The sequence below is a fragment of the Suricata suricatta genome, chromosome 9 (genome assembly GCF_006229205.1).
Source record: "Suricata suricatta isolate VVHF042 chromosome 9, meerkat_22Aug2017_6uvM2_HiC, whole genome shotgun sequence".
Classification (NCBI taxonomy): domain Eukaryota; kingdom Metazoa; phylum Chordata; class Mammalia; order Carnivora; family Herpestidae; genus Suricata; species Suricata suricatta.
Genome location: NC_043708.1, coordinates 62,995,709 through 63,018,545, shown reverse-complemented (window position 1 = coordinate 63,018,545; position 22,837 = coordinate 62,995,709). Strand labels below are relative to the sequence as shown.

The 22,837-nt window shown below is 35.2% G+C and overlaps 1 protein-coding gene across 13 annotated transcripts in view; it reads right to left on the bottom strand.

Annotated features, from left to right (window-relative positions):
• The window catches only part of HEATR5A (HEAT repeat containing 5A), a 106,251-nt gene that overhangs the window by 22,543 nt on the left and 60,871 nt on the right, over positions 1-22,837 (bottom strand). For 8 of the 13 annotated variants that reach the window (XM_029951294.1, XM_029951285.1, XM_029951284.1 and 5 more), the window contains 11 exons: positions 21,737-21,906; positions 19,064-19,090; positions 16,657-16,795; positions 13,828-14,007; positions 10,098-10,337; positions 8,495-8,676; positions 6,704-6,772; positions 5,563-5,742; positions 2,975-3,197; positions 810-1,058; positions 211-267 (listed from right to left, as the gene is read on the bottom strand). In XM_029951294.1, coding sequence (XP_029807154.1) covers positions 211-267; positions 810-1,058; positions 2,975-3,197; positions 5,563-5,742; positions 6,704-6,772; positions 8,495-8,676; positions 10,098-10,337; positions 13,828-14,007; positions 16,657-16,795; positions 19,064-19,090; positions 21,737-21,906 — 1,716 coding nt within the window. The remainder of the gene's footprint in view (positions 1-210; positions 268-809; positions 1,059-2,974; positions 3,198-5,562; positions 5,743-6,703; positions 6,773-8,494; positions 8,677-10,097; positions 10,338-13,827; positions 14,008-16,656; positions 16,796-19,063; positions 19,091-21,736; positions 21,907-22,837) is intronic. The other 5 variants (XM_029951288.1, XM_029951289.1, XM_029951291.1 and 2 more) reach the window with 3 other exon arrangements.

The following is a 22,837-nucleotide window of genomic DNA, read 5'->3' as shown; positions in this document are numbered from 1 at the left end:
CGGCCTGAGCTGGGCTCCGTGCTGTGAGCGCAAAGTGTGCCTGGGATTCTCACTCTGCCCCTCCCCTGCTCACACGAGGGCTCTCTTTCTCTCAAAATAAATAAACTTTACCAAAAAATGAAGTTCCCGGAAAGCCAGAGAATGTATTAAACTTTATAATCTAAAAATCTCATTTATCTTCGAGATACATATTTGCTTGCACTTTTGTACCTTTTGAGTATTCTTTCTTGAACCTTGTAATTAATCCTTCAGAACGCAGATAGGAGCCTGCAGTGAGGACAGGTAGACCCCCTCAGTATATATTTTTAATATATATCGAGAAATTTAAACACTTTATAATTTTTAAAAAATGCTTACTTATTTTTAAGAAAGAGAGAGAGAGAGAACACGTGGGGGAGGGGGAGATAGAGTGGGAGACACAGAATCTGAAGCATGCTTCAGGCAGCACAGAGCCTGATGCACGGCTTGAAACCACAAACTGTAAGATCATGACCGGAGCCAAAGTTGGATGTTTAACCAACTGAGCCACGTATATATGCATGGATCTTTTAAAAATTATGTGCAAAGAACTAGGATTGTCTTATAATTTCTATAATTCATTCAATATGATGCTGAAACCAGCTTGTAAATGGGCTTCTAGAGTTAATAAAATCTGCAATTTTGTAAAATATATACAAGTTCACTCATTTATATCAAGGTTATCACTAACACCTAACAAAGATGAAGTAACTGCCACCAAGAATTTTAGGCAGTGAGGCACAATTCAAGAAACTCTGTAGGGTTGGAAGCTTGTTAGTTCTTTTTCTGACCTAAAATAAGATGGAATCTATCAGTGCAGACATCCTCAGGTGACTTTACTACGGCCCCAGATGATGAACCCTGACACATAGAAGTAGGTGTTACAGGTCTTGAAAGATGAGATGCTCCTTCATCTGGGTCAGCAACCACAAAGCCTGTGCTGGTAAGCCACAATGCTGTAGCGTGCAGGATAAGCGCCCAGGAGTTGTAATAATGCATTTTTGCATTTTCACTAGTCTCTGCTGTGTAGAAAGCACCACCTACAAAAAAGCGGAAGCAGCTTCAGGAGGAATAAAAGAGATTAGTTCCTATTACATTTTCCGTCTTCTTTGTTGTAAGATAACAGGCCATTCCTATCATCCCAAGTTTCTTTAAGGAACTTATATGTGGTGTGTGTTTGAAAAAAATACGCTACCCATTTACTTACAACGTTAATATAAACATTTTGCTTTTCTTAAATCACTTACTTATAAAAAAAAGAAAAAACCCCCTAGAACTTTGTTATACCACTAGTCTTTATCCCTCCTTCTGTAACTGTTTTCCTCAAACCAGTGTAAAATCATTCCCACAATACATGTTTGTATACATAACAGATGTTTCACAATAGATGTTTGTATCCATAAATAATATGTGCTATTATTTTGTTTTTAACTTTACTTAAAAGGCCCCAGGTTGTATGTAACCTTTTTTTATTTTTGAGAGAGACAGAGCACAAGTGGGGGAGGAGCAGAGAAAGAAGACACAGAACCTGAAGCAGGCTCCAGGCTCTGAGCTGTCAGCACAGAAGCCAATGCAGGGCTTGAACTCATGAACTGTGAGCCAAAGTCAGAGACTTGACCAACTGGGCCACTCAGGTGCCTAATATGTAGCCTTTTTGAATTTGCTTTTTTTCACCTAACTTCACGTTTCTGAGATTTATTTATGTTGATTAATGCCTGTCATTCACTAGTGGCTGACAACTATGCCAATCAATCAGTTTATTTCCATTTTGTTTCCATTTCAATGCTACTGAAAAGCACAAAAACTACTCCTATCTGTTTGTGTATAATTCCAGGTAAAATTCTAATAGGAGTTGGCAGGCTGACCTAGAATTTATCAAAGAGTAAAAACAAAACAAAAAAACCCAAAAATTAAAACAACCCCTCCCACAACATTTTAGAATATCATGAAGAATAAAAGTGGCTACCAAATATCCAATCCATAAAATGGGGTATTAATAACTGACTACAATATTAGATGCCTATCCCCTTTCCAACAAAATAAATCTAGCTGCTCTAAAGCCCAAAATGTAAAAATCAAAACTGTAATGCTTTTGAGTCTTTATTATCTTAAATAAAAAATCTATCAGATATTACACAAAACCACAAACCATAAACAACTGATTACATTAGTTTTAGAAAGATAAAAGAAAGAATAAGCTATAGACTTGGGAAACATGCAATCATAAGAATAATACTAAAGTTACATAAGAGAGTAACAAATCAGTAAAATCATGCCAAACACCAAGTAGAAAACGGACAAGGACTGACTAGGTAATTGATGGAAGAAGAAACTTAGCCCATAAACCTATGAAAAAGGGTTTTCAATAAATGAAGTAACAAAATAAACAATGAAAGACTATTTCATACCCACCTAATGGCAGAAATTATCAAGTACGACAACACATAATGGTAGGAGATGTAGTGAAACAGAAACATGCTGTTGGTGGGCACATAAACTGTTTTAACTGCTGGGGTCCCCTGAGCGGCTCAGCTGGTTAAGCGTCTGACTCTTCGTTTCGGCTCAGGTCATGATCTCATGTTTTTTTTCAGTTCAAGCTCCACATTGACCTCTGCACTGGCAACATGGAGCCTGCTTAGGATTCTCCACCACCCTCCCCCTGCTCTTCCCCACTTGTACTGTCTCGGTCTCTCTCAAAATAAAAAATAAACTTAAAAAAATGGTTATAACTGCTTTGGAGAGCAATCTGGCAGTATCCTGTGAGGTAAGATGTGCGTGCCTTATTACTCAGCAGGTCAGCGTCAGGGTATCTAGCCTCAAGCAACTCCCACATGCTTAGTCTATAAGTGGATATTATTCTAGAGAAAATTTTTCAGATAAATATTACCTGCTAATGGATTAATTTAAAGTTACTGTCATTCTAGGAATTATGTATATAATTTTACAAACCCCTTACCTTCAACAGGAAGTTGGGAGGTAAATTCTGAAGGCAAAGTTATGAGAGCAAAATCCTGAAGCGCAGCAAGCCAGAGCCTACTCAGTGTGCCCAGGTCTGTGTGGACTAAGTCAAGCAGTCCATCTGATGAACATGACCCATTTCTGACACTCTCTTCTGAACAGGTCATAGTCTTCAAAGGTTGTCTGTGGCTTTTGTGTCTTTCTACGGCAATTATGTAGACCTGTTAAAGGGTTAATTTGTAAATAGGAAGCTCTTGTACCCATTAAAAAGGTGCTATAATATTTTTATCTTACTGAGGAGACCAACCTTACCTTTGAGCATACTGGACTTCAAATGCACTCTGATACCAAGGTGTATACACACACACACACACACACACACCACACTGGGATAGAAAGATCTAAAAATATTCTCTTTAATGAGATGCAACTGGGGATAACAAATGCTTGACAATTATGCTGCCATTCTGCATTTTTACATCCCTGACAGCTCTAACTAAATGCTCACAACACTCTTTCTCAATGAGCCTAGTTATAGTCCTATAATCCACCTCAATAAATGGCTTGGGGTGGCCATTTCTAAATTGCAATAAGCTGAAATACTGAAAATCTTTTCCTTCAAAGTTACTACTAAATCACTATAAAAAGTTTACATAAATAGACTGAACATGGACTGTTTATAGGACTGTAGGATGTGAAAGTAGGGGGGGCCAGAGTGGCTCAGTCAGTTAAGTGCCTGGCTCTTGGTTTCAGCTCAGGTCATGATCTTGGTTGGTGAATTAGAGCCCCGCTTCGGGCTCTGTGCTGCCAGTGTGGAGCTGGCTTAGAATTCTTTCAATCTCTCTGCTCACCCCCCGCCGCAACTCTTGTCCGTGCTTTCTCGCTCTCTCTCAAAATAAATAAACTTAGAAAAAAAGAGAGGCCTATATATGTTTTTAGCCATTATTCCAGAGGTAACATGCAAAGATTTTCATTTCAAGGTAAAAGAAATCTGCTTTTTTTTTTTAATGGCCTTGAGTTTATGAATGTTTTTCAGGGTTTGCTGTAATGGAATAAATTTGATTTAGATATCTAAGAATTTCCTAAAGATAGATTTGTAATAGACAAAGTATGTTAAGTTACACATGAGCCTACATTTATATTTTGCTTTTATTCTAAACATTTTGAAACCACATTTGCAGGGTTACTGAATTTTGAAGCTACTATAACTACAGTTTCTAGACGACCTCAGGATACCAGACAAATAAATGAGAAATGTTTACAGATTCTCAGGGGAAAAAAAGTGAACATATTTAACACAGGACATGACATAACATGTATTGCCCCGTTATCTACAACTCCAAAATCCAAAAAGCACTGAAAAATAAATAATCTGGTGGTAAAATTGACTGAATTTACATGAGGGTATTTAGAGTCTCTATTCAGCACAGTGTGAATTCAGCACAGTGTGAATATTCAAACATTTTACTACAGCTATATCAATGTGCTTGATTATGGATTCTATGGTATTGCCTCAAGTTTTTGGAATATGTATTATATTACTTTATAAAAATTCCCCAAATTCTGAATTCTAAATATATCTGGCTCCAAGGATTTTAGATAGGAGACTATGGACATTGGTTATACTGAATCTGTTAGTCATTATTTTTACTGAGGAGAGAATGGGAGGTTAATGGGCTTAAGCAAGAGTTCAGAGATTAAAATATAAAGAACACTACATAAGTAGAGAGTTGTTTATAAAAATAGGCTAGGGAGATTAGAAAATTTCTGTTTCCTCTACTAACAGCAAATGTTTAAAAGCATACAGAGTTGACTGTTAAAGATCATTAGTTCTAACTTACTAAATCCAGGGAGAACTACTTCCTAAATAAGGCCAAACCCAAATAATGACAAAAATATGGACTCTCCAATCTTCAAGTTTTGATTTGCTGTAATGGAGGAAATGTTTTCTTACATATTGGTTAATTCAGTTGCAATCTGAGACTATATACCTTCATTAAAATGATATATGAACTGAGGCTGGCCAAGTTTGGGAAGTGCTAAAACCCCAATGATGCATATACATGAGTGCATTATATTATTCTATCTACTTTCATATGTGCTCATTTTCATAGTAAACCTAAAAATTACTTATCTTTCTTCCGGATTAGAAGAGTAAATAAAGTTAAACATTTTCCTATAATATTTCACTAATTCTGCAAAAGAAAATGACTGTTATTTAATAATTAAAAGCTATTCTGTGAAAGCACTCTAAAAAAACACTGAAGTATGTGTACAGAATTGATATTACAGGCAAACCCACACCTTGAAAATTCAGATTTCAATAAAAGTTGATTTCCATTGGTTATTATAAAGTCTTTCCATCTCGTGGCTGCCCCCGTCTAAAGTAGCAGATTGCAGGCAATAAAGGATATTTTAGAATGCTTGGATAAAAAAATCAATTAACACGTAAGGAAATCTCATGTTGAGCATCTTTTGTTAACCTTAAAAATGGACTTGTGTTTTAAATAGTCAATTACAGTTTATAGCCTACGTGTTTGTATTAATAATGTCTAAAATTCCAGTTATAAATGGAGAAGCACTAACCTCTGCCCAGGCTTTCAGCACAGCTAAGATCTCCATGGTAGAAGCACTTTCATTATATAAGTGACTCAGAGCCTCTTTTCCAGCTTGTATTTTTGTTAATGATGAAATGAGCAACTGGTGAACTCTTCGGAGATCATTAAGGTCACTTACAACTCCACTTGCGATCCAGGCACTGCAAACCTGGTTTTTAAGAAAATCAAAAGCTACATTTATAAACTGTAAATGCATCCCTTGTGAGTTCAGCAGAGCTCACTCCTATCTCTGGAATCTAGACACTGAAATCATCTTGCTATCAGGAAGCTCAATGGATATGGCTGATAACGCCAGTCAAAAGCCGGCATTTTTAATGAAGTCTAATGTTGAAGCAAGGAAACCAGTGCTGGTAAGTATATAAATCAGAGTTTCAGATGTTATTAATATGGAGAATTGCAGGCATGAAAGGTACCACTTTCATAAATGTTTGGATTAAAATTTGAATTAAATCTTCAATCTTGATTATTTCATCGTACTCTTTCAAAAGCAGAGATTGTGTGCTTAATTAATATAACTACTGAAAGATGAAGTTAACATTTAAAAATGAAAAATTTGATCATTTTAACAGGATACTAAAAAATATTTTTAAACAAAATGTCATGAATAATTCTCCAATGCAAACAGTTTGCTCAATTATCAGAGGTTGTCTAGTCTTCCCGGATGTCACAGTATTTTTCCTTTCTAGAGAAAACTGATTTTTCCTCTTCCATCTATTTATTTAGTTCCTGTCTCATTTCACAAAAGATTTTAATGACTTACAGCAAGAATACAAACAATGCTCGTACAGCATTTAATACAGTTCTCTGAATATTCAAGGTAACTCAAACATACCTTAAATACAAATGGATGAGAGAAAGCTGAAAGAATAGACTAAAATTAGTTCATTCCATTGTTTATAAATAATTCAAGTCAGTTCTGCTTTAGGGCTGGATATTGAGGGTCTGACAATCACTCCTAGAAAAGTAACTTTAAAATCGTAGATTATAATGGCTCTTAGATACATGAGAAATGTTCAGTCTCACTTGAAATACAATCATCTAAAGTATTCTAAGATACCTTGTGCTAAGAGGGGTTTTACTTCTCAAGCTTTGTTTTCTTAACCATTTACCTGACATGCTTTGGCAGTAACATCAGGTGGCGTCTCTGAGGTGAAGGCTGGCCTAAGTGCCGCTCCTACCTGGCAACAAATGATAGGACAGTATCAAGAATCAATAAGTAAGATAGCGCAAACTCTTCATCTCTTTAATATTATTTTTAAATTGTTTACAATAGGTATTCTGGACACTTGTTTTTCCTACCTGTTCAGTATATCTGTTTGTAGATAAAAGCATCTCAATTTTCCTTTGCGGAAACCTCTCTCTCTGACTCTTACGCCCTCTCGTTGCTACAGAGCTGAGAGCATTGTGTGACTTGAGGGATCAAAACAGGGGTAATGAAAGCTCTCCGTGAAGATGTTTGCTGGAAGTACCGGGACAGAAGCATGGTCTCTTTTTAAAACTGGGTTCTTGGGGCGCCTGGGTGGCTCAGTCGGTTAAGCCTCCGGCTTCGGCTCAGGTCAGATCTCACGTTCGTGGGTTCGAGCCCCGCGTCAGGCTCTGTGCTGACAGCTAGCTCAGAGCCTGGAGCTGCTTCCGGTTCTGTGTCTCCTTCTCTCCCTGACCCTCCCCCTCTCATGCTCTGTCTCTCTCCGTATCAAAAATAAATAAAACAAAAAAAAAAATAAAAAAAACAACAACAACAAAAAAAACCTGGGTTCTTAGAGCATCTGTATGGCTCAGGCGGTTAAGTGTCTGACTCTTGGTCTCAGCACAGGTCATGATCTTGCTGCTTATGAGTTGGAGCCCTGAGTCAGGCTATGTGCTGGCAGCACAGGGCCTACTTGGGATCCTGTCTCTCTCTCTCTCTCTCTCTCTCTGCCCTTCCCCCACTTGCGCTCTGACTCTCCCAAAATAAATAAACTTAAAAAAAAAAAAAAGACTGGGTGCTAAGAGAGAGCCATCTTGATACCACTTGCAGAGAGCAAACTTAAGAATACAGTGGGTGTAGAAGACAGCAGAGCCAACTGTGATTCTTGAAAATAATTTTCTTCCTCAGCTTAAGTGAGCTGTAATTGTATTTCTCTCATTTGCAATTTTTTTTAAACAAGCTCTACACCCAACTTGGGGCTTGCACTCATGACCCTGAGACCAAGAGTCCCATGCTCTACCCATTGAGTCATCCAGATGCCCCTCATCTGCAATTTTAAGAGGGCTAAGAATATAACAGAGCTCCCCTTAAACTGAATTATATTTCATTCTAATATGATAGTTATATATAACTCCAATCCCTTCCTTTTGCTTTCTCCAAGAATATACATGGGCATTTCCTGCTAGGTAGATGTGATGGAGACAGCCAATCAACTGGTAAACTGTTCCTGTCTCCCTAACTGCTAGCTCACAAAAGCTGCCTCTGGATCATGAGAGGTAGGGAAGGATGAATGCTGCTGGAGGACTGCATGTGGTGTGTATGACGGAACATTCACCTATTCTAGGGGTGACGATTTTAAGATAAAATATGCATGTAGCCTAAACGGAATATTTAGTAATGGTTTAGTGTATCTTAGGAATATTCAGATATTTTTTAAAGAATTTAATTAGTAGAGTACTTTACTCCTCCACATTATCTAGGTTTTAACTGTTAAAACCTCTAATGTTATAAAATACCTGTTTTTGTATCACTTTGCTTTTATTTGGGTGATTGTTTCTTAACATACACACTTTCTATATGCTGATTAAATATTGGTGATCTATTAGCAGACACATAAACTCATTTATGTATTAAAAAGTGACATGTCAATTACTTTCACAGACTTTTTATCCCAGGTGTTAAAAAATAAAGTTCTCTAACAGAAAATGCTTACATTGGCTTGATACTGTTCCAGAATCACATGACCTGGAAACTCTGGTTCTGGAATAGCTGCAAATCGCCGAATAACAACTAACAGTGTTTCAAGGCCAGAAAGACGGAGCTGGTCACTGTGATCTGTGGCAGCCATAAAGGCCATGCGGATTAAGTCAGCAAGATGTAGCACCAAAAAGTCATCTACAAGATTAAAAAAGTCTTATCAAGAAAAAGCATATGCTGGAACTAAGATTTACATTAAATAATCATTTCTCCTTTTGATTTCACAGACTTTTCTAGACTTTCTTTTAAATACCTGATTTGATTTACTGTTTCATTTTCCTGTTCTTTAAACATAGACTTTAAAGCTGGATTTACAAAGCTCCTGCAAATAATCACATGCATAGAACTCCCAAAGCAAACAACAATGCAGCTATTCAAAAACCAAAGGCAAAATTAGCATCCTTTATAAGACTGTTAATAATACCTTCAATAAAAACTTTGTTTGGACTTTCTGATAAAAGCATTTTAGAAGAAACTCTGGGTGTTAACGAATTAGGCAGTTAATTTAATTATTCCCTTTATGTCAACTTGAAGCTAAAAGACTTTCTTTTGAAAAACAGTTTTATGTGGTTCTTTATATGGACTAAATTATCTTATTTTTGTATGTCTTGGCACACACAATAATGGGAATATTAAAAACTACTTGTAGCAATAAAATTATCAATAAGAATTCCTTTCATTCCTACAATACATTCTTTGGTATGATAATTCTACTGGGGAGACACACAGGACAATCATTTAACAATATTCCAACAATAAAATATCCAGGGGTATTAACCTTTACCTAAAATATATCTGGGACTAATTTTAAGAATGTTACAGGTCACAATAAAGAAGCCAACTTATCTTAGCAAGTGCCAATTATAATTTTAATTGGGAACAAAGAAATCAGTAAGCATCTCTGATACACTAATTTTACACCTATCAGTTTCCAAGCTGGTGCTTATCACACATAAGAGACTCAATAAATGCTTGCTTGAAAAATCATTAAAACAGATACCTAATTCATACTCCCACAATGGCAAAAGCAACATTCTGCTATATAATTCTTTTGTCTGGTAAAAAATATATCCATGGCTTTCAGATATGTGCGCTGTTTTTCAAATATAATATGCTTAAGTGAATTTTGAAAATCGGACAAGAAACCATAATACACATACATATCGTTTCAGGTACAGAAAATAAAACTGAACAATAAAAGGTAGAAATGGTCTTGCAAGCAGGTTTACTTTATAATGTGATAGGCTCAAATGTTTTCTGGGTAATATTCATGAACCCAAAATAATCTATAATCAAGATTACTATAAGGTATAATTCAGAAAATAAATTTTGGGAGCTAGCTAATAATGTACATTCTACTCTAAGAATATGATTATTCTCTATAAACTTAACTCAAGCACATGCTCATTAAACATAAGTAATTGACCCTTTAAGAAGCTCAATCACTAAAAATGTGTTTAAACAGAACTCTGCTTAACTTTTAACTTTTAACATGAAAAACATAAGCAGACAACATTTCTATGTATATCCTTTGGTCTTTTCATTATTATGTCACTTACTTCTCGAATCCCTTTTTTTCAATTCTTGTGCTAAAGCAATGTCAAAATGTGCGCTGTGTGCATTCTCACACTGGTTAATTATCCTACAGACACATTCGGCAGCAAAGACTCTAGTAGCCCATCGAGGATTGGTAAAAGGATAGGATTTGTCATCATTTCTGGTGGTCAGAACTGAGGCATCATCCCCTTTATCGCCTTCCTCTTCTTGCATTGTATCCACACAAGTTACAGTTGTAAAATCTTTTATCAAAAGAGAATGCATATAATTAAAATCAAATTGAAGATACCATTAGGACTTCAAATTCAGACTAGAACTGTTGTTGCTCAATCATACATCTTCAATAATGTAAAATAATCACATCTAATAACTACAGACAACAATGGTATCCAAAGAAATGGTATAAGAATTGTTCCAGGTCAAAATGACAAAGATGTTCCAATTATACTGAAAGTTAAAAACTAAACATAATACTATAGACATGATACTAAATACTAGGATAATCATCAGTTCCCTGTATGTAGACAGTTATGCTTAAGGAAGCTCCAAATTCTCTTCCATGGCGTATGGTAGATTGCATTAAGGAGGTTGTTTTAACACTAGGGCCTTGAACAGATTTAAGAAGGTTCCTGAGCCCACTAAACATGTCTGAAAATATTTTTCTTAAGATAAACTCATTTCTGTCATTTATAGTCTCATAATTTCCTGATGGTCCGAGCATTGAGGAATTATTTCGTCTTTATATTAACTGTTAACTTAATAACTCTGTTTAATTCAACTACAAATGGAACTAAGCTTAGAAAAGAGACCAAACTTTCTCCCCTTAAATTATCTTTAAAATTTTTTTACTTCTTGGGGTACTTGGACGGCTCAGTTGGTTAAGTGTCTGATTTCAGCTCTGGTCATGATCTCATGGTTAATGGGTTCAAACCCCATGTTGCGCTGACAGTCTGCAACCTAGAGCCTACTTTGAATTCTGTCTGTCTGTCTGTCTTTCTCTCTCGGCCCCTCCCCCACTTGTGCTCTGCCTCTCAAAAAAAGGTTAAAAAAATTTTTTAAGTATGTATTTTTTTAGTTTTTGAGAAAGAGGGTGTATGAAAGCAGGAAAGGGACAGCGGGAGACAGAGAATCTTAAGCAGGCTCCACATCAGGGTGGCACGGGGTTTGATCTCCTGATGGTGAGATCATGACCCGAGCTGAAATCAAGAGTCAGATGCTTAACTAAGTCACCCAGCGCCCCTTAAATTATCTTGTATGTCAACATTTCTTGAGTGCATTATGATAGCAAGGATGTCACAAAATTATGGCAAAGTCCTGTCTAAAGACAAATAAGCCAACAAAGACCAAAATGTGTGTTTTCCTAATAAAAAGGGATAAAGACAAACTACAAAGGGTAAGGAAGAAATGGTAAAATAAAACTGAGCAAGTAAGCTCTGGGAGATACCAGAAATACGTGAGATACCAGCATAACTGTAATCAACCTATCTAGGTACATATAGATTTTCTTCAAAGGAGAAGCTCCTGTAAGTTCTCAAGTAGCGGGATAGAAGAGAACCTCAACAAAGGAAAACATGTAAAGCACAGTGACCAAAAGAACAGATAATAAATCAGTGGAAGAGAATAGGACCAATGGGAATCAAGGCAGACAGTAGAGAATGCAAAAAAAAGTTTTAAAAATGATACCTTTATTCTTTTAACATAAATCAGATAATACAAATTATAAAGCTTGAGTAATTGAGTTTAAGAGCCACCGAACTACAGTAGGAAGCTGGATTTTATTATCATTTTTAAAAAGTCTTTATTTAAATTCTAGTTCATTAACATACAGTGTAACCTTGGCTTCCGGAGTAGAATTCAGTGATTCATTACTTACATATGATACCCAGTACTCCTCACGAATGCCATTCTTACTACCTGTCACTCATCTAGCCCATCTCCCACCTACTTCCCTGCATCAATCCTCAGTTTGTTCTCCATAGTTGAGTCTCATGGTTTCCCACACTCTTTTTGTTCCTTAAATTCCACATGAGTGAAATCATAAGGTACTGATTGGTATTTCTCTGACTTATTACGCTTAGTAAGAAACTCTAGTTCCATCCATGTCATTTCAAGTGGCAAGATTTCATTCTTTATTTTTTATTTTTATTTTTTGAGACAGAGCATGAGTCGAGTAGGGGCAGAAATAGAGCGAGAGGAGGAGAATCCCAAGCAGGTTTCACAATGACAGCACAGAGCCTCTTGAAACGTGAGATTATGACTTGAGCCAAAATCAAGTTAGATGCTTAACCAACTGAGCCACCCAGGTGCCCCAAGATTTCATTCTTTTTGATGGCTGAGTAATATTCCCTTATGTACATATATCACATCTTTTCTTATCCACTGATTAGTCAATAACTATTTGGACTCTTTCCATAATCTGGCTATTATTGATAGTGCTGCTATAAACACTGAGGTGCATATGCCCCCTTTGAATCAGCATTTTTGTATTCTTTGGATAAATACCTACAAGTGCAATTACTAGAGACCAGCTCTATTTTTAATTTTTTGAGGAACCTCCATACTGTTTTCCAGAGTGGCTACAGTGGTTCGCATTCCCACCAAGGGTGTAAGACGGTTTCCCCTTTCTCTGAATCCTTGCCAACCTTGGGTGTTTCCTGTGGTGTTAATTTTAGCCCTTCTGACAGGTGTGAGGTGGTATTTCAACATGATTTTGATTTCCATTTCCCAGAGGATGAGTGATGTTGAGAATGTTTTCATGTGTCTATAAGCCATCTCTATGTCTTCTTGGAAAAACATCTATTCATGTTTTCTACCCATTTCTTCACTGGATTATTTGTTTTTTGGGTGTTGAGTTTTAAAAGCTCTTTATAAATTTTGGATACTAATCCTTTATCAGATATGTTATTTGTGAATATCTTCTCCCATTCCATAGGGTGCCTTTTAGTTTTGTTGACTGTTCCCTTTGCTGTGTAGAGGTTTTTGTCTTGATGAAGTCCCAAGAGTTCCTTTTTGATTTTGTTTAGGAAGCTGGGTTTTAAAGTCATGGTACAGTCTGAATCCATCGTGTATGTCTCTGGACCAATTACTTAACCTTTCAAAACCTTGTTTTCTCTTGTGTAAAATGGAATATTACTGCCTACTCACTGGATGGTTAAAGGATTAAATCAAGTAAAGTATGTATAATACCTGGAACAGAACTGATTTGTCTCTTTTCTTCCTCTCATTTATGTCCTCTCTTACGCCAAAGATATAAATTTGAAGGACTCTAATACACATTCTCACTAACAATTATACTCACAAATACATTAGGTAAATAACACTATTTCTTAACCCTGTTTGAAATCAACATTACTGAGTGTAGAGAAACCTGCTTGCTCAAAATGTAACTTTTGATGATTTTTCTATTAAGGTGATATGATGAAATCCCTCAAATACTGTATGTAGGAAAACAAACAATGGGGCTACTGTAAGTCACGTCATCTGTTTTATGGTATAAATAACTCTACTTTGTAGATTGTTTTAAACAGGGAAGTCATAAAAGACAATTAGAAGAATAAAAAACCCCCACAAGTTTAAGTGTTGGACTTAAAAACTAGAATTTCCATTTGAAAAAAGCAACAAGCAATTACAATCCAAATACTCACATAAAACTGATAAACTGTCACTGGCAAACAATTTTACAGAACATTTTTACTTTAAATTGTATTTCAACTGGTAACCACAACTACTTACCAGCAGATGCAGCAAGTACATCTTTACAAAGCTTTAACCAGAAGGAGAGCTTATCCACTGCCATAGATGTAAGCATATGATTTAAAGTCTCTTTGATATCATGGCATAACTTCTGATCTGTCTCTTTGTCTAGTAAGGTCAATAATGCCCCTTCAAGGCCCACTTCTCTGATGTTAGCATCTGACAAGAAGAAAATCGATGATCTAAGTAATACAGAAAACAAAACTTCCATATGAGACATATACACATTCCAGAGTTATTAAAATACTACATGCAGATATTCTCACTGCAAGGTCATAAAGCACCTCAAAGGGGAAATATAAGCCTTGATCTAGCATCCTCTAATTCTGGAAATGCCAAAAGAACAAACAAATTTTCTCTTGAAGATTTAACTTAACTAGCATTCATTCATTTATTTATTTTTTAAGTTGAGAGAGGGAGAGAAGAATCCTAAGCAGGCTCTGTGCTGACTGACGTGGGGCTCAATCCCATGAACTGTCAGATCATGACCTAAGCTGAAATCGAGTCAGATGCTTGACCAACTGAGCCACCCAGGCAACCTGAACTTATCTAGAATTTATGAAAGCACTTAGATTCTAAAGATAATGCTACTATTACACTATTTTGTGCGAGAAATGGTCTTTTAAAGACTAGAAGGAGGCATCAGTGAGATAAAAGGTATAGTGTAGGGAAATAAGTCAGTGGTACTATAATAGTGTGGTGTGGTGACAGATGGTAGCTACACTTGTGAAACAGCATAATGTTTATTTAAGCTTGTCGAAACATCATGCTGTACACTTGAAACAAATTCACACTGTGTGTCAACTATAATTCGCTTAAAGAAAAAAAAGATCAGAAGTAGGTAGTAGGAATGTTTTGGATTAGGAGTCTAAAGAGAGAAAAAACAATGTAATGTGTGAATCATGGCTGGATCCTAAATTTGGGTGGTAGTAAGGGAGTGTAGGAAGGAGGCATAAAGGACATTTTTTTGGATAACTGGGGAAATATGTGTGAGAAGTGCATATTCTATGAGGGTTACTCAATCAATTTTGATTTTATTATGTGTGGAAGTGATGTGTGGTCATTAAGGAAAATGTATATATTAGGAGTTAGCTGACATGGTGTCTGTAGCCTGCTTTCAGATAGTTTAGCAAAAGGTATGCATCTAGGTGTGTACGGAAAGAGAGGAAGATATATAAAATGAATGCCATAGAGATGCTAAGTAGGTGAATATATGTGTTCACTGCACACTTCTTTGAACTTTTTCCACTGGTGTGAAAAATTACAAAACTTTTAAAAAGGAATCATATAATGAGTTCTTTACTGTGTTTTATTCCTATAGCTAATTTAAGAATTCTAGGAACATATACCAGCATGTTTACACAATCAAAGCCTAAAGCAAATGATGCAGACAATTTCAGTGGCGATTATAAACTGAAGGTCACTTAGGTAGAGTATCTCACATGGTTAGAAGATGAAAATTTCTCTGGTTAAGGTAAGTAATCAATTATTTTCAAATGAGGTCTGCAACCTGTCTGGGTGACTACTGTATTAGTTCAGCAATGCTGATGAACTCAAGTCAAAGAGTTAAAGTCTTAGTATAATAACAAACTAAGGAGCACAGGATGACAGTAAAACATACTGATCTGAATACTTTAGATATTGGAAAGATTTGTGAAGCCTGAGACCTCCTCAAAGTGTGACAGCACTTTGGAAGCTCTATACATAAAAGAGTAAGATATTACCATGACTATTTTTGGAGGTTGTTTGAATTTATATGTATATTTGGGTTACTCACAAAACTTTAAAATAAAGAGATGCATACTTAAATCTCACCAACTAAGAAATCTTTTAATTCAGCTCTAAAATAAAGAAGGGGCATAAAAACCCTTTTACCTAAAGAAGATATATCTATGATAAATTTTATTAAATGAGATTTCGGAGGAAGAAAGGCACATATGGTAAACTACTTAAAGACTATATCCAACTTCAATGGATTGCTGTGAAAAAACTTGCTCTAAAATTTGAGTGCCTCTCAAGTTTCTATACACATTAACAAGGACTGTAAAAACATAGAAAACAGATTGCTGGGCTCTACTCCCAGATTTCTAATTAAGCAGATTTGGGATGGGGCCAAATAATTTGCATTTCTAACAAGTTCTCAGTTAGGTGGATAGTGCTAGTTTGGGGACCTAAGTTTGAAAATCATTGTTCTAAACCAGTAACATCACTGGTTGGGAATGGTAGGAATTGCCAGCAACTGTGTCTTGTAGCAGGTTTAAGACATTATATATTGACTTTAAAATTTCATTTAAAAAACTCATGTTTAAATGGAAGACTTAAAATTAAAGCAAATCATTTGAGGGGCTCTGTCGGTTGAGTGTCTGACTTTGGCTCAGGTCATGATCTCATGGTTCATGAGCTTCAGCCCTGTGTCAGGCTTGCTGCTGTCAATACAGAGCCTAGTTCAGATCCTCTGTCCCCACCTCTCTCTGCATATTCTCCACCCCCTGCTTGTACTCTCTCTCAAAAATAAATAAACATTAAAAATATTATCTGGGGCACCTGGGTGGCTCAGTTGGTTGAGTGTCCAACTCTTGAGCATCTGACTCTTGATTTTGACTCAGGTTGTGATCTTGCAGTTCGTGAGACCGAGCCCCACGCTGGGCTCTGTGCTGATGGTGTGGGGCCTGCTTCTAATTCTCTCTTTCCCTCTCTCTCTGCCCCTTCCCCACACATGTGCCCTCTCTCTCAAAATAAATAAATGAACTTAAAAAATTATTTTAAAAAATCATTTGAGCTGGAGATAATGTTGATAAAAAGAATTACCTGGAGTAAACTCATCTCTGTTATCTTTAGCAAGCATAACAGCATGTTCTGAAACTTCAGCTGCTTCTCTCTGTACGAGCTGACGTAAACAAGCCAGTACCGCTCTTCTCAGTAACAAATAGGGACTACAAAGATTCACCTGAAAAATAACAAATGGGAAATGAAAGAGCTGAAATTCTTGGTGGCATTCACAATAAGTCTAATAGACATTCACTGGATCCCTCCTGACTCTGTCTAGCCTATCATTGGGCTAGATTCAATTTATTAAATATATAGAAACTTCTTTAAACTATTCTACTACATATATTTTATTATAATTTAGAAATAAATAGCTTAATGAGTAATACATGTACTTGATTATGAAATATTCATAAACATTCAAGCAGAAGCCTCTGGACAGTGTTAGAAGACACAAAATTTGTATGAATAAAAATAGTTTTGAGATAAACAAAATACAACTGAGAAAGGCTTTATTTGTAGCTTATATGTTTGCCCTGTATAAACTCAATATTACAGTGCAACAATATTATGTTTTATCATCCTCTAAGTAGAAATTTATATTGATCCATATAAGCAATATAACATACTGCCTTAAAAGGGAGGCTCTGGAGTCAACTGCCTCAGTTTGAGTCCAAGATCTGCCATTTACTAGCTGTGTGACCTTGGGCAAGTTATTTAACCTCTCCATGCCTTAGTTTCCTTATTTGTAAGATGGAAATAACACTACCTGGGACTTATAGGGCTGCTGTAAAGTTAACACAGAGAAACATGCAAAAGGGTTTAGCATAGTATCTGGCAAACAGCAAGTGCTCAAAAAATGTTAGTTATTAACTATTATTAAAAGTCTCTATCAATAGTATTTTATTCAGATGCCTAAGTAAGTAAATGCATTTTCAAATAAAAGCAGAAAAGAGTTTTACTCAGAAAACATATTCACCAAAAATACTCTCTAGAGACGCACATTATAGACAACAGGTTTACATATATGTATATCTACTGGTATATATGGATATACATATCTAGATGTGTACATATCTTAAAGATACAGAGTATTTCTATTCAGAATGACAGACTCCCTCCACATATTTTTCTTAGAAGTATTTGAACAATGTAAATCTCAACAGGTTATGTCTACTGAAGGTAAATGATAGGACTGTGAAATACCTTATATGAACAACTAAAAAAGCCAAAAGTTTCTGGATACAAATTCTTTTTAAGTGATTCATAAGTAAAATAAAGTCTAGAGTGTTTGAAATTTATTTTTTTCTAACTATGAAAGCAAAGACCAGGAAAGTGTGGCTTATGACAATAAATATGTGTCTTACACTGTTGATTTTCCAAGCAAAATTTGAGAAAAAAGGCATAATTCTTACAGTGATCTTTATTTAGATAAGGTGTGAGAAAAAACAGGACTGAAGTAGGTGAGTTTTTGAAAAGAGAAGAGGATAAATTCTGAGAAAAAGAGCAGGTGGTGACAGTTGATTTTTGACACATAAAAAACACATGCAAAGAGAGTGAAACCCTAAATTTTATCAGAAGCCAAAGACAGAACAGGTTTGTGAATATATCATCAGTGAAACATATGGATGGGAATTGCTTTATAAATATATTTTATTATACCCTCAAGACATATCATAAACTCAAAAGTCGAAAGAGGAATGCTATTCACAAAGTCTCAAGTAAATGTCATTCCAACCATGTTAAAAATGTCATTCCACTGTAAGAAACTAGTACATAGGATAACAAAGGAGTTAAAATGTAAAAAGATTAAGTTTATTCATGCCAAGATTATGGCTGTATTTTACAACAATGACAAAAAAGCATTCTACAAGGCAGTTTTAAAGAAAAATTAATGAACCCACTAGTTATTTCATTGGAGTTTTACAAGCATAGAATACAAGGCAGGTGCAGCATTTATTCAGGCCAGTCAAACAATCTTTTAGAGAAAGCATGCTTATAAAGTACTCTTTACTTGTTTGGTAGAAAAAAATTGAAGGCGGTCGCACAAAGCAAAACAGAATACTTCATATCTCCACATCATTCTCCAGCATTTATATTGGAAAGAGGAATAGAGTGAGTTAAGGCAAACAAACCACGCAGGCAAAAATACAGAAATTAGGTCAAACTGTAACTATAATTCCTTTCTGAAATGAATATATTAAATCAAAATAATGCAAAATTAAGTGCAAGGAGTGAATGCACTGGCTGGAGAAGGTTAGGGAGGATTTGTTCACACTGGTATTAAATAAACACCATGTAACATGCTACACATACTGGACTTTGCATTAATGGTTAGCTTAAACAAAGAGATGCAGGGGAAAACAAGAACATCTACAACCAAAATAACGACACAGAAACAGCACTGCAAACCTCAAAAAAAGTTAGGAATTGAGGGTGAGGGACCTACCAACACAGAATTATCCAACAAGATCTCCTGCACAAAAACAAATGACAGACTGGTCATGACAAAACCAAAAGATAAATACTAGGATGACTTTGACAACAGTCCACTAAGCATTAAAATATAAATGTTGATAGAGCTATCATTCAAACTGGCTTAGCTTCAACTTTAAAATATGCCACAAATATTTCATTTTTTAACTTAAAATATGAGTTGAGCTAAGATCTTAGAAATAGCCAACTCAAGCTGTAAGGACATAAAATACACAATAACTTAAAAAGGTACATTTATGGAATTAGGTTTTCCTTTGGAACCTCTCATTAAGCCTCAGTAACAAAGCCTGATCAAATAGACATGAGTGTTAAAAGAGTGATCTGGATTGCATTCATATGAACAGGTGTTCAGCAAGGGACAAAGTTAATGGTTTACTTCATCACGAGTTAATTATAGATTTTTTATTCTTGGAAGCCAACTTTTAAAATTGAGAGTACTCAGAATTGCTAGTGTAGCTACGACCAAGTTCAGAATGGAAGTTAAACGGCATGCAGTTAGAAGAAAACCCTTTCGGTAAGAGTCTTTCCTAAAGATGAAATACGTTCTGAATATTCAGGGAGTTTCAATTAATATGAAAACACTTCATGCTAAATAATTCTTTGTATAAAAGAAAATCTGATCATAAAATTGTTAAACAGAAAGGCAAAAGCAATTTTCTTACAATAGGAAAGACTCTAAATTTAATAAATTCAATCTAATAAATTTAGAATAAAAGCTTACTAAAAAAAAAAAAGACATGAAATTAACAAACTATAGTGATAACAATTTTTCAATAATTTCTAGATAAGAATCATTTTTCTGCTTAAATATTAGGAGTAACATGACTAAGATTTTAAATTGTTAAATCTGATTTTCTCAACTGCTCTGAATATTCCTAAAAGAAACATCCAATAGTAATCTCTGTTCTTTATATGTAAACTTTCTCAGTCTAGGAAAATAAGAGCAACAAATTTAATCAGTTCTAAATCATTGGGAATGAGTAGTAAGTTTTGCTCTTTATTTCTCAATAAACTTAATATAATGGAGAGTGAAAATCTGACCAACTTGCAAAAGAGTGGCTATTTTTCAATAATTGGTTTAGGGGATGGTTCTTTGAATAGAGAATAATATTCCTAGGGAAAAGTCATTGAGTAGTAGATAATATTCCTTTTCCATAAGTGCCATTTTCTCTAATATGTATTTAATCCAGAAGGAGAATCAGGTTTCTATCAGAAAAGTCAGTCACATTCTCTTTTTTAAGAAACTTACATAACTTTGACTATAAAAATCACTATGAAGATTCATATAATGTATATATATGTTAAGTTATATGTTTAAGTTATATGTTAAGACAAAAACTACTATATATTGAGTGGTTATTAAATGCCTAAGACATGTGCCTTAATGGGTGGTATTTTGTGTAATCCTTGTGTTTTATAATCAAGACAGCTGAGGCTAGAAGAGGTTATGGGACTTTTTGAAGATCACAAAGCTAGAAGGTAGAGATGAGATTAAGAGCTAATCAAAATTACAAAGTCAGTAACAAATAAAGAAATGGGAACTGAACACGTAGATCAGAAACCTTGATTCTGGGGGCATCTGGGTAGCTCAGTCAGTTGAGCATCTGACTTTGGCTCAGGTCATGATCTCATGGTCCGTGAGTTCTAGCCCCACATTGAGCCCTGTGCGACACCCTGGAGACTAAAGCCTGCTTTAGATTCTGTGTCTGCCTCTCTCTCTGCCCCTTCTCTGCTCATACTCTGTCTCTCTCAAAAATAAACATTAAAAATTAAAAAAAACAAAACACAAAAAGAAACCTAGATTCTAGACTTAGAGCTACCATTACATCTAGATGGGTTACCTTGGACAAATTTTACTTTTTGGTGCTTGGTTTATCTTTGTTACTGGAAAGATTGGTTTTAATGACATTTGAAGTTCTTTCAATGTCCAAAATGCTGCATATCCTGCCTTCAGCTTGTAAATGAAAGGTCTGTCTAAAATAATGATTCTCAACTGTCATTTTACTAACAAGAAAACAATGTTATAAACATTTTAGGGGCAGAAATAGTATAAAAGCAATGGTGTCAAGTTTTAATTCCAAATGTAACACAATTTTTGAGTCAAGTCTAAATAGAAGGTGGTTGGTTATACTCAAGGTAAACCTTAAAACCACTGATGATTATGAACCATTTTATCAGTACTTTTAGCATTCATCTTGCATTATTTATTAAACATATTAGAACCGAGATATTGATGCATATGAAAGTAGAATATGAAGGACAAATGTTATCTTCCCATCTGGTTTGCAGAGAGCTTTATATATAATTATTTGGAACAAAGAAAGGAAAAGACATTCTCACATACATATTTTCCATGTTCTATAGCATTTATACAGTACCAAGGACATTTAAGCATCCAATGTATGTTTACTGATTAATGAATAAACATTCCATATGGTAAGTTCAACTATACTAGAATAAAACTAAATCAATATAGGAGAGGTTTGAGATAATATTATATGAAATTTGGCCCTACCTCCTAAAAAAACTAGAACTGAGAGAAAACAGCTATTATACACAGAGTAGAGAATTATTAAAATAAATTTAAGTTTCCAATGTAAGGACTCACTTATAATTTTATACTCACACAAAGGCAGCTGACCAAACTAGACAGATTGACATGTCTTGGAGCAAACATATGAAGCTGCTGAAGGCAATAGATGGCCTGAGCTTGAACAAGGCAGTCTGGGTTATCTTGCATCACTGCACAACCCAAAAGACAGGAAGTCCTTAAGGTGGAAATGGAAGTACTATTACCTAAAATGAAAGCAGAAATCTTTGAATAACTGGTCTATGAAATCATTCCTCTTTGAACACATATTATTGAGTTTATTTATTTTAACCAATTTTATAGTTAAGGATCTGTGAAGTAAATTTCTTCTACAAAAACAGGGATAAACTAGGCGACAGATTTTTTGGTTATATTACTTATTCCCAGTCTGAAAAATTTATGTCAATACAAATCATTAGGCAAATAAGACCCTAAGCCTATCTGTGAGGCTCTACCAAAATTTCAGAAAAAGTGGAATTAGAAATGGCCAATGAACTTAGCCCGGCTTGTATTACTGCAGTTTCTTTGAAATATTAAAATCATTCATGGACCTTCCAGTTGAAAAGATCAGATTATCTGAATTTGGGGACTTTGTCATTTATTTCTTAGAACAAAAGAATTCTTCACATTATTCCACTATATATCTATCACTTCAATTGTTAAGGAAAGCATTTAAAAAATATACCTAATCTTTCTAATATGATACTTTTCAAGGTAAGAGAAATCAGAAAATGGCATTTCAAAAAATATATTGCTCACCTACTATGTGCCAATCATAAAGGTTTTTCAACTTTTCTCTCATTTGATAGAGAAGGGAACCAAAGACCAAAGACAAAGATTTTCCAAAGGTCACCCAATTAACTAGTGGTGGAGTGGGAAGTCTCAATGGCACAGTTGGTTAAACGTATGACTCTTGATTTTTGGCTCAGGTCGTGACCTCACAGTTCATGAGATTGAGCCATGTATCGGGTTTTGCACTGAAAGCACGGAGCCTGCTTGCGGTTTTCTCGTTCTCTTTCTCAAGAATAAATAAACTTAAAAAAAAAAATAGTGGTGGAGCTTACATTAAACTTCCTATTTTCTATATTATTTTCTATTATGCCAACATGCAGGAGTCAAAATCTTTTCCTGAGATGA